The following is a 13169-nucleotide window of genomic DNA, read 5'->3' on the forward strand; positions in this document are numbered from 1 at the left end:
CTTAAAAATTTTCAGCCGATCAGAGAGAGCAGGCATTGATTTGTGATGGTTAGGTCAGGCCTGACCAACCTGTGAGCATTTTGAAGAGGCTAACGAGAGGAATGTCTATGGATGTTCAGATGGACTTCCAGAAGGCATTTCATAAAATCCTTCATAACATACTGTTCGCTAAACTTAAAGCTCATGGAATTGATGGTAAATTATTGACCTGGTTAGAATATTGCCTGAGCAGCAGGAGAGCAAGTAGGGATAATGGGAAGGTATTCTCTTAGGCAGCATGTGAATAGTAGAATTCCACAACGATCTATGTTGGGACCTCAACTATTTATCATGTTCATTAATGAGCTAAATAATGGGATCAAAAGTGCATATCCAAATTTGGTCCAGACACATAGGTCATTAAAATGTCAAGAACAGGCACAGAAGATAATCGAAAAGATTAATTGGAATGCTGGCCTCTATATCTGGAGGACTAGAATACAAGGGGGTAGAAGTCATGCTTCAGCTGTACAAAGTCCTGCTTAGCCCCCACCTAGAGTTCTATGCGCAGTTCTGGGCACCACATCTTAGGAAGGATATATTGGCCTTAGAATGATAGCTGCTCACTGAGAGTTAAATTATGAGGAGAAATTACACAAACTATGGAATCATAGAATGGTTACAGGACAGAAGGAAGCCATTCAGCTTGTCATGTCTATACTGGCTCTCTGCAAAGTCAACAAAGATCTTGTGTAGACCCACTTCGCTACCTCTTGCCCATAACTCTACAAACTTTCTTATCTTCAGATAATTATCCAGATCACTTTTGAAATCCATGATTGAATCTGCCCCCATTGCAATCTCAGGCAGTGTATTCTAAATCCTAAACACTTGCTGTGCTTTTTCCTCATGTTGCCATTCCTTCTTCTGCCAATCACCTTAAATCGGTGCCCTCTTTCTAGAGGAGTCTAACCATATGGATTTTGTCCTTATCCCTCAAGGACGTCCTTTCTTTCCAATACTACAATTTTGCCCTAATCAGTACTGCTACCCCACCTCCCTTTTTTTCATCCCTATCTTTTATGAACACTTGTATCCTTATTGTCACCATTTTTAAGCCATATTTCATTACTGCCATGACATTGTAGTCCCACTTCGCTATTTTCCTTGTAGCTCCCCAATCTTCTTCACTACACTTTGTGTGTTGGCATACATGCATTCTAAACCTGTCTTTGTATTCCTTGGTAGTCCTTCTCAGCCTGCTCCCATCTAATATAGCGCTACTCCCTTCTCGAGTACTATTCAACACCTTCCTCCTCTTTTCTCCTCAATGTGCTGATTCCCATCCCACTGCTAATTTAGTTTAAATCCTCGCAAACCACACTGGTGAGGACATTGGTCCTAGTCCTGTTGACGTGCAACCCTTCCCTTTTAATAGGTGCCTCCTGCCCTAGAACATATCCCAATGTCCAAAGATCTGAAGCCCTCCTTCCTGCACCATGCCTCAAGCCTTACATTTATCCTTCCTGTATTCCTATTTCTACTCTCATTGGCAGGTGGAACTTGGGGAAAAATTTTCCCCTTATGGGCGGGGGGTGGAGGTGTGGGAGCGGATGCAGGCGGGGGCACATTGCCATTTTACATGGGCAGGCCAATTAAGGCCTGCCCAGCGTGACATCTGCCAGGAAGCGCTATGCGTCCCCTGTGCAGGCTGGGCAGGGATTCCCTCAGCCGGGAGTGCGCTCTTTTGTGCATGTGCGTGAAAGAGCGCACTGATCTCCCTGAGGCTAAGAGCTGCCTCAGGGAGATCAGCTCTGAATTAAAATTTGCAATAAAAATGATAGGAAAATTTCCATGACATGTCCTCTCATGTGACACTGTTACATGAGTTGGAACATGTCCATAACTTTAACTGAAACCTTTATTAAAAATTTAAATACCCTCATGAAACCTCATCCTGCCCATGGATGAGGTTTGATGCTTTTTCTGAAGCCCGCCAGTGCTCCCGGCCTGCCCGCCAACCTTAAGGTTGGATGGGCAGGTCCATTAATGATTTTAATTAGTTTCTCAATGGCCTCAATAGGGGCCATCATCCTGCGTCATTTTATGCGTCAGCAAGCCCCCACTCGCCAACCTGAAGATCCTGCCATTGAAGAGAGATTACTACCTTTGTGGGCCTAATTTTTAACTTCCTCCCTGCCTCCTGAAAGCCTGACCGTAGGAACTCAATACCTACCCTCTCTATTTTGTCGTGACTGACATATACCACAATTTCTAGCTCCTTCTCTTCCCACTGCAGAACATTCTGCACCCTCTCCACTATGGCCTTTACATCAGGGAAGTAACACACCATGCAGGACTCCCAATGACGGTTATAGAAAAATCTGTCAGACTATAACTGTGGCATCTCCTATAACAACTGTATTTCTATGCTTTGCTATTCCCTTCTCTGCAGTCCCTTGCCCATTGGTGCCATGGCCTGGATTGCACTCTTTCAAGGTGTTGTCATTCCCACCAGTCTGCAATGCTGAGTACGGGTTTGAGAGCAGTACACACCCTGAAGACTCCTGTACTTCCTTCTCTTCCGGATGGCCACCCATTTCCTATCCGGAACTCTCACTACCTGTGGGGTAGCCACCTCCTGGAACGTATGAATCAAGAACCTCTTTGATTCCCCACCGTGCCACTCAAGCTTGGAAACTCTGAGCTCGAGCGCAAGCACGTGGAGGCGCTTCCTACACATGTGATCCCCAAGACACATGACGTGTCCTGAAGTTCCTTTATGGTACATGAATTGCAAGCAACAGATCTCAACTGCACACCCACTTTAAGGTTACAGTTAAGTTAAATGCTAAATGCAAAACTTAACTAAATTTCAGAAAGAGATCAATCTTTAATATCCTTAAAATTCTTGCGCTCACCATGGAATTGGACTCCATGTTACTTAAAAGGAGCTTAATTCTGTATTGAGCCCATGTTGTACCTTCCCAGGAATGCTTGATGGGACAGTGCACTATCTTTATTCCTCTAGACTTTCTGCAGTATTGAACTATTGACATCTGACATAAGCGTTCGTTTTTGCCTATCTCTGTGTGCCCCTGTGTGCTCTCTGACATCCAGGGGAGGTCTAGACTTCTGAGTTTCACCTCTTTTCTGAGTTGTTCTGCACTATCCTTGAATGCCTCCCACTGTTTTACCTTCAAGTCGCTGTTTGCAGTCCACTTTTGTCAAATAACATTTCAGCTTAGTAAAATTGGCCTTTCACCAATTTCAAACTTTTACTCTTTGGGCAGAATATTCCATTAATCGTGTGGGTGCACGCCTGACACGCCGGAATATTAAATGATGTGCAATGACGTTGGGCGTGCATCCTGACGTCATCATGAAGTTGCATGTTATTTCATTCAGCGGGCATGCACCAAAGTCAACTGCGCACCCGCCAATAATTGATAGGCCCTATTAAGGCTATTAACCAGGTAATTAGCCAGAATTTTATACTTACAGTTGGCGGGCAGGTGAAAAGGCCAAGCTTTAGGAAACCTCATCCACGAGCGGGATGAAGTTTCCTAAAGCTTTTACAAATTAAATAAAAACCTTTTTTTTGAGAAATGAAAACATGTCCCATCTCATGTGACACAGTCACGTGAAGGGACATGTTTCATTAAATTTTTATTGTATTTTTTTTTTAAAAAGTGCTTCAGTCTCCCTGAGGCAGCTTCATGACTCAGGGAGATTGAAGTGCTCTTTTGCACACATATGTGAAAGAGCGCTGGACCCGACTCTCCCTCCTTCCCTCGCCCACACAGGTAGCGCTACACAGGGTGGGCCTTAATTGGCCTGCCCGTGTGAAATTGCGGTGCAGAGCCGATCACAGGCGGCAGTCGGATCTGCGACTGCCCCCGCCCCCTCCTGCCGAGCCCACCCAACGGTTGGAAAATCCTGGCCTTAGTTTCTTCATCCTTTCTCATAACTACTCTCAATTGAACTTAATTATGATCATTACTACTAAAATACTCCACCACCGATACCCCTTCCACCTGTCCACGTTCATTCCCTAAATCTTTAAGTCCAGAACCTTTTGTTGGGTTTGCTACACACTGGCTAAAAAATGTTCTCTTGAATACATTTTAATAATTCTTCTCAAGTTCTTCTTGCTCAGAATGAGTCGATGGCAAGGATGCAGGGTGGGCTGGGGAGTGTGGGGTGGAGTTGTGATGGTCTGATGAGGGCTAACTCCCATATTCTGTTGGCAGGTGATTGGAGTTCATGACAACAAGATGGGTGAGGAGCTCTGTGCCTGTGTGAAAGTGACAGATGGGATGAACTGCACAGCTGAGGAGCTTAAAGCTTACTGTAAAGGACAGGTACATGACTTTGTGGATCAAAATAATGTATCAGATTAACATTATAGAGAATGGCCTGTGCAACATCTTTTAGGACTATATTTACAATGGACATAGAGGCCTGGATTTTCATCCTGGAAGCAGGTACTGGGAGTCAGGGAAATTCCTGGCTTAGCCTGCCCGCTTTGGGAGAACGTGCCTGCAAAGGCCCAGGGACAGGTGCGGGCTGAAGTCTGGCCAGCTGAGCTGGGAAAAGGTTTGGAGGCAGCCATAGGGGCTGCCGGGTGTGGAAGCAGGCTGTTCAAAAAGCCGCCTTGGTGTAATGGGATTTAGTTAAAATAAGAACAGAAAAGCCCTCCAGCCCTCATCCCTCACCCCCTCACCCCCTCACCCTCCACACGTTCTCTCTCCACCTTCATGCCTCCCACACACCCATCCCTATGGCCTCTCATGGCCCGTATGCCAAGTTTTGCTCTTCCACTCACCCACTATGGCCCCTTATGCTCCCTATGCCAAGCTCATGTGGGGGGCATGAAAATCCAGGCAAGAGAGTTATTAGAGTAGATTTTGTGAGACTGTATTACTGCTGAGAGTCTCGTCAGTGGGAGAGCAGGTCAGAGAGTCTGGCATGTAGGTCAAGGTACTGAAGACACTTTGGGTGGAATTTAATCCAGCTTGTTGAGGCAGGAAATATGGTGGCCGGGCCAACTTGATCATAGGAGAGGCTGTGTGTCAGCTCCCAGTGGTGGGAAAACCTGCTGTGGCTAAGTCGCAGGGAATTTGGATATTTATGATAGCTGTGAGGAACTGAACTGGACCAGGCCAAATCATTTCTACTGAGTTCGCTGATCATCTCCAGAGTGCTGGGAGAGGACTGGTGCTACAATTGGCCTCAGTGCCAAGATGTGATCTCACTGCCCTATGATTCGTTACACACCCACCACAAGAAACTACATGTGGGGAACTCGTTCACTCTTGTCAGGATGTCATTAATGAGCCATTTGAGATCAGTTATCCTTGAGCTCTTCAGAATTTAGTGGTGGCTTAAGGGTTAAATCAGAGCTGGGAGACTTTCTCGTGCCTCTCTGTCAATTTTTCCAGCAGCCTGCTAGTCAGTACCTCATTGCCAGGCACTTTGTGCTCAATAGAGGGTTCTGGCTTCATGAAGGTGGGGACGGTGAAACCTACCCTTTGCCCTAGCCTCCAACCTCTCCTGTCCCCATGACCTTCCCTCCTGTCACCCCTGGTCCTCCCCACCACCCCACCCCACCCTCATAAATCTGAGGCCATGGATCCAGCAACATGAAATCCCTGCAGCATTACTGGCAGCAGCTAGCACCACTCCTGGTGGCGCTGCTGGCAATGGAGAGCTGCTAGCCTCTGATTGGCTGGCAGCTCTTGGTGGGTGGGATTTCTGTCATCAGTCCTAAATCGCAGAGAAGGCCCAGTACTGGCCCATTGAGTGTCTGAGAGGCACCAAATTCGGTCCGGCCTCCCCTGTGGAAGCGATGTGGGTTTCCCATCAGTTCAGCAACTGGTAAGCAGGAACCGCATCAGGAACATTAAATTCTGCACACTTTTACAGCAACTAAAATTGGTAAGTAGGAAACCAAAATCACCCTAAATTCTCCGATTGATTTTGCAAACAGAGAGATTGCAGCTGGCTGTGTGTCTCAGGGAATTTATCACATTCCTTTTCAAATTTGCAAAACATTTGGTCCCCTATAAAGTTAGAAGCCACCTCCTCAGAAAAGCTTTGGATGGTTTGGATCTCGTTCTATTCTTTGGGATGGAGTTGTAAATCACCAACTGATCACATCTTTACACAGAGAGTCAACGTTAATCCAGCAAACAGCAGAGCAGGAGTTTGCAGATTGTGGGATTAAAAAAACAATGCTTGAAAAACTCAGCAGGTCTGGTAGCATCCATGGAGAGAGAAACACAGTTAACATTTCGAGCCCATATGACTCTTCTTCAGATTTCCAGCATCTGCAGTATTTTGCTTTAATTATTGTAGATCGTGGGCACAAGCTGATGACCTAGTGTGCTGAGCATTTAGGTGAGAGTGAATGAGAAGGGATTGGTGTCTTGCGATTGGAGTGAATGAGAAGAACAGAGAGAAAAATTTAAGTAACATTTTGAAACTGTTCAATCTCTTTGCTCCTAACAGATCTCCCACTTCAAGATTCCGCGGTATGTAGTGTTTTTGGATGAATTCCCTCAGACCCCCAGTGGGAAGGTATGTACAATAGCGGTAAACCTGAAAAAGCAACATTAGTTTCTGATAATTGAAAGTGTAAAAGAGGAATACTTTATATCATCATCAGGACATAGAAAACATTTACCTGTGTTCGGGCTTCTAAAATTAATGTGAAGATTCCAAGGCTGATGCTGTAATTTCATTCCATGATATACTAATGGGTGGAACTAAAATACTTTTGTTGCATTTATTATGGAGTTACTTTTCAGCTCAGAAGCAGTATTTTCAGCTCTGAGCCAGAAGGTGAAGGCTCCAGATTTTGCTAGTAACACTGGTAGTTCTGAATACTGACATTCGGGTGGGCTGCTGGGTCCAATTGATATAAGTGCCCCCGTCCTTCCTTCTGCATTGTTAAGGGTAGGAGAGCCACTTTAAACTTCTGGGACGCATGACAGAAGGTACTTTATGAGAGCAACAATAGGAAGGCAACCTTGAATATGGCCCAAGCATCTTATATGTCAAACTTGAATTTAGACCTTCCCTGGGAACAGAACAGAACATGACGGATTTTTACAATAGCTCAGGCTGTGAGGAACTGAACTTGACCAGGTCTGATCATCTCTACTGAGTTCACTGATCATTTCCAGGGTGCTAAGAGAGGACAGGAGCTACAATTGGATTCAGTGCCAAAGTTGTGATGATACTGTTTCCCACTGCCCTATGATTCGCTATACACCCGCCACAAGAAACCACACTCAAAAGCCCTGCAAAACCAAAAAACCCAACACAATGCCCCACTCTAGAATCCAGTGCTCAAACCCCAACACAATGCCCCACCCTGGGACCCAGTTCTTAAACCTCAAAACAGCCTCACACCCTGACAGACCCAGTGCTTAAACCCCATCTCAATGTCCCAACCTGGGACCCAGTGTTAAAACCCCAACACAATTTCCCAATCTGAGCCCAGTGCTCGAAACCTAACACAATGTCCCACTCTAAGATAACCAGTGTTCAAACCTCGACACAGTGCCCCATTCTGGGACCCAGTGTTCAAACCCCAACACAATGTCCCATTCTGGGACCCAGTGTTCAAACCCCAACACAATGTCCCATTCTGGGACCCAGTGTTCAAACCCCAACACAATGTCCCATTCTGGGACCCAGTGTTCAAACCCCAACACAATGTCCCATTCTGGGACCCAGTGTTCAAACCTCAACACAATGTCCCATTCTGGGACCCAGTGTTCAAACCCCAACACAATGTTCCACTCTGGGACCTAGTGTTCAAACCCCAACGCCATGCCCCACTCTGGAATCCAGTGCGCAAATCCCATCACAGTGCCCCACCCTGAGAGACCAAGAGGTCAAACCCCAACACATTGTCCCACTCTGAGAGACCCAGTGCTCAAACCCCAACACAATGTCCCACCCTGGGACCCAGTGCACAAACCCAACACAATGTCCCATTCTAGAACCCAGTGCTCAAACCCCAACACAATGTACCACTCTGGAATCCAGTACTCAAACCCCAACACAATGTACCACTCTGGAATCCAGTACTCAAACCTCAACAAAATGCCCCACTCTGGGACCCAGTGTTCAAACCCCATCACAATGTCCCACTCTGCGACCCAGTGTTCAAACCCCAACACAATGTCCCACTCTGGGACCCAGTGTTCAAACCCCAACACAATGTCCCATTCTGGGACCCAGTGTTCAAACCCCAACACAATGTCCCATTCTGGGACCCAGTGTTCAAACCCCAACACAATGTCCCATTCTGGGACCCAGTGTTCAAACCCCAACACAATGTCCCATTCTGGGACCCAGTGTTCAAACCGCAACACAATTTCCCAATCTGAGCCCAGTGCTCGAAACCTAACACAATGTCCCACTCTGAGATAACCAGTGTTCAAACCCCAACACAATGCCCCACTCTGGGACCCAGTGTTCAAACCCCATCGCAATGTCCCACTCTGCGACCCAGTGTCCAAACCCCAACACAATATCCCACTCTGGGACCCAGTGTTCAAACCCCAACACAATGTACCACTCTGGAATCCAGTGCGCAAACCTCATCACAATGCCCCACCCTGAGAGACCCAGAGGTCAAACCCCAACACAATGTCCCACTCTGGAATCCAGTACTGAAACCTCAACACAATGTCCCACCCTGGGACCCAGTGCACAAACCCAACACAATGTCCCACTCTAGAACCCAGTGCTCAAACCCCAACACAGTGTCTGATCCTGGAACCCAGTGCTCAGACCCCAACACAATATCCCACTCTGAGAGACTCAGTGTTCAAACCCCAACACAATGTCACACTCTGGGACCCAGTATTCAAACCCCAACACAATGTCCCACTCTGGGACCCAGTATTCAAACCCCAACACAATGTCCTAATCTGAGAGACCCAGTGCTCAAACCCCAATACAATGTCTCACTCTGGAACTCAATGCTCAAAGCCCAATACAATGTCCCAATCTGAGTGACCCAGTGCTCAAACCCCAATACAGTGTCCCACTGTGGGACCCAGTGCTCAAACCCCAACACAATGTCCCACTCTGGAACTCAGTGCTCAAACCCCAACACAATGTGCCACTCCTGCACAGTGATTTAAGAGACATGTTGGGAAGATGAGTTATGAGGGTAAATGTGGGATTGAGGGAAATTGGGAGAAGTTGGGTGCTGGTTGTGCGTTATGGGGACAAGATGCGGTTGGGGATTATGGATCAAAGGTTGGTGGGTGTAATTGCTCTGTGGAAAGTGATATGCTTGTTAGCTCCAATTGAATTGTTCCTTTCTGGAGAATATCTTATTTGAATTAATATTTTTTTCTGTTCTTACAGATTCAAAAAAACAAACTGAAAGAGATACTGGAAAAAGAACTGGGACTTGCGCCTAAGTGAGGGATGCTCACACCATTGTCACTGAGGAAAACCAGAGCACACCATTCGTCCTTAAAACACTTTGATCCTACTGACCCAGAAACATTGCCTATCATAGATTACCCTCCCCTATCATAGACAAGCCTCCCTTATCATAGACAAGCCTCCCTTATCATAGACCACTCCCCTATCATAGGCTACCCTCACTTATAATAGAACACCCTCCCCTATCAGACCACCCCTCCCTATCACAGACTACCCTCCCCTATCGTGGACTAATCTCCCCTATCATAGACCACCCTCCCCTATCATAGACTATCCTCCCCTACTGTAGGCCATTCCCCCCATCGTAGACCATCTTCCCCTTTGGTATTCCGTCCTCCACTTTTATAGACTACCCTTCCCATCATAGACTACCCTCCCATATTGTAGACTAACGTCAGCTTTCATAGACTATCCTCCCCTATAACAGACTACCCTCCCCATCATAGACCATCCTCCCTATCGTAGACCACCTTCCCCTATTAAAGACCATCCTCCCCGATTATATTCTGCCCTCCCCTTTCATAGACTACCCTCCCATCATAGACTACCCTCCCCTATTGTCGACTAACCTCAGCTATCATTGACACCCTTCCATATTACAGACTACCCTCCCCATGATAGACTGTCCTCCCCCCATTATAGACCACCCTCCTACATCATAGACAATATTCCCCTATCATAGACCACCCTCCCCTGTCATAGACCACCCTTACTACCCTGCCCTATCATAGACCACCCTCCCTTATTATAGACCATCCTCCCCTGTCAAAGACAATCCTCCCCTGTCATAGATCACACTCCCCTGTTATTGACCCCCCTCCACTGTCATAGAGCACCGTCCCCATCATTGACAACTCTCCCCTGTCATAGACCACTCTCCCCTGTCATAAACAACTCTCCCCTGTCATAGACCACTCTCCCCTGTCATAAGCAACTCTCCCCTGTCATAGACCACTCTCCTCTGTCATAAACAACTCTCCCCTGTCATGAACAACTCTCCCCTGTCATAAACAACTCTCTCCTGTCATAGACCACTCTCCCTTGTCATAAACAACTCTCCCCTGTCATAGACCACTCTCCCCTGTCATAGACCACTCTCCCCTGTCATAGACAATTCTCCCCTGTCATACCCTCCCATCCCCTACCCTGGGTTCTTCTCCATTGTGGGCCCTACTTCATCATGGGCCCCACTGCAGCTTGGGCTCTACGCAATCCTTTGTCTAAACTCTCCCTGATTTCCAATGCCCCTCTGCAGAGTATTCATCCCTTCATCATCCAATTTCCAATATTCAATCCTTAGCCTGTCATCTGTCATATCAGCTCTCCAACGCCATTATTTGACATGTCATTTAAATGGTTGTTTGGTAGTGCAGAACTTGAGCATCACTGAAAGAAAACGCATATCGAAGATTTTCATCTTACACTCATTAGGACTTTTGCAAGATGTGAAGAAAGTATAAATTGTTGTTCCCTTTACATTAGGGGCAGAATTCTATGCCTCGCGGGCGGGCTCATGGCCAACCCGATAGGGCATAAAATAGCGCAAGAAAATGTCAGGCGAGCATCCCGACATCATTCCGCATGTGCGCAATCTTCAGGTTGGCGGGCACGCCCGGGTGTCAGAGCCGCGCCAGCCAACAATTAAAAGGCCACTAGAAACCAAATTGATCCCGATTTTACATTGCCCATGCGATCTTGCGCTAATTGCACGGACAAAACGGGCAGGCGAGCAGCCAACATTTTGCAAAATCTCATCCAAGGGCACGATAAAAAGGGTCTTCACCATTGCCAGTGTGAGTAGTGAGGAGTTTAGGAGATGTTTTGCTGCTGGTTGCCTATTTGAACTTGAGCTTCATCCCTGTTCTGAGCATCATCCGTAGCATTTCTAGGCTTCATTTCAGGACTCATTGGTGTCTCCAAGACCCCCAGAGCATTTTGACCATGTGGACTCTTCCAGGTATCTGACAGCTTTCTGTTACCCTGGGAATGGGCATTGTGGTCTCCGCTGGAGGCATCTCCTCTGAGGAGGAAGAGAGGGGCAGAGGGGAAAGGAGGCCAGGTGTCTCTATGCAGCTTCCAGGGTAGCGACCTGTGAGAGGAGAGACGCAGGCACAAGGGGCGCAGGGCCAGCAGGGAGTCCAAGGCGGAAGGGGCTACAAAAGATGCCACTATCCTGCTGCCAGGATTTACAGGCGGCGATGCAGCTACCTCAATATGTCTGAGGTGCAATGCTGAAGGAGGCTCCGCCTCTCCAGGGAGACCGTGACCTCCATTTGTCAGATGATTGGACCTAAGATCAGCTCCGACTGTGTGGGTGGACACCCCTTAGCAGTGACACTGAGAGTCACAGTGGCCCTCAACTTCTATGCCTCTGGCTCTTTCCAGGGGTCAGTGGGGGATCTTTGTGGAGTCTCCCAATCAGCTGCCCACAGTTGCATCAAGCTGGTGACAGAAGCTTTGTCCAGGTGGGCATCAGGGGTGGCTCTTTGGGTCCTGCGAATGAGTGCCTGCTGGTGAATCTAAGGGCGAAGAAGGAGATGTCATTAGTTTAAGTCATCACACTGTCACTATGCATTCCAGGCACCCTGGTGAGACAATGGAGATCTGCATAATTGTGCCATCATCTTTCAATGATCAATGGAGACCCCATGTTTTGAGGCTCCCATCAATGAAGAGACTACATAAGAATATTTGCACCATCGAAAACTCTCACCTGTGTGCACTGTACTCTTACCTTCATCTGACACCCCAGCCTGGGTTGACCGAGGTAAGATCTGCTTCCACCTCATGCCAAGGCTGCCACCTCCATCCACAATGTCTGAAATGACCCTTTCATTTGAACCCACTCAGTGCCTGTGCAATAAAGTTTAGAGCCAATCACGTCCGGCATTACATACTGGCGTACTCTGCACCAAAAAAAAGGTGAAGCATACTCAAGTCATTACAACAAAAACAAAATTTATGTAATTTTCACAATCAAAACAAATTAACATAACCTTCTCTGGTATTCAATTCCACACCAGTAAATATACAGAAAACATTGCAGATCAGATCACCCATGACCAGTCCCTCTTGTGCTCATGGTGCTTTAAACTTACATTGACAAGTACTATGTCTTGGTGCCTCCCCACCACCCCCAGCCTCTCCAGATCCAAGGCGTCATGCTAGAATCTTGTAAGGATTAGGAGGTTTGGGGTCCTCCGCCTGTCCGTGACCCCTCAATGTTGTTATGGCTTGTCTTCTCCTGAAAGGACAGAGGAGCATTGATTAGTCTACTCTCTACCTGCAGCACCATTGCAGCCTGGCCAACCCCAGCTGAGGAACACCCTGCAGGGCACATCCGAGTCATGACCCTCGAGCCGCAAGGCACTCAGTCCAAGCAGCCAGGGTTCAACCCTTTGGCCACCTCCAGCATCATTGACAGTTGGCACTCAGACTCTAACACCCCTGAGCTCCATGGTGGGGACGGCCAGCCCTCAACACTTCACCAAACTGATCCATGCCAACACGGTACTCACCCTTCCTGAGTGCAGCAGGTCGTTAAACCTTTTATGGCATTGCACCCATGTGCACGGCACAAAGTCATGGCTGCTGACCTGGGCTACCACCTCTTTAAAACAGAACCTTTTCACACACCTCTTACCTATAAATAAAGATTGATTAAATGAAATCAGTGTATTACAAAGATGTGATTCATTTTATTGTGTTGG

General features: G+C 47.2%; 1 protein-coding gene across 1 annotated transcript in view; it reads left to right on the forward strand.

Moving 5' to 3' along the window:
* The window catches only part of acsf2 (acyl-CoA synthetase family member 2), a 245048-nt gene extending 233586 nt beyond the window's left edge, over nucleotides 1-11462 (forward strand). Inside the window, exons 14-16 of the mRNA XM_041216824.1 lie at nucleotides 4233-4343; nucleotides 6493-6561; nucleotides 9376-11462. Coding sequence (XP_041072758.1) covers nucleotides 4233-4343; nucleotides 6493-6561; nucleotides 9376-9435 — 240 coding nt within the window. The 3' untranslated portion in view covers nucleotides 9436-11462. The remainder of the gene's footprint in view (nucleotides 1-4232; nucleotides 4344-6492; nucleotides 6562-9375) is intronic.
* The last annotated feature ends 1707 nt before the right edge of the window (nucleotides 11463-13169 follow it).

This window comes from Carcharodon carcharias, chromosome 22 (genome assembly GCF_017639515.1).
Source record: "Carcharodon carcharias isolate sCarCar2 chromosome 22, sCarCar2.pri, whole genome shotgun sequence".
NCBI lineage: Eukaryota > Metazoa > Chordata > Chondrichthyes > Lamniformes > Lamnidae > Carcharodon > Carcharodon carcharias.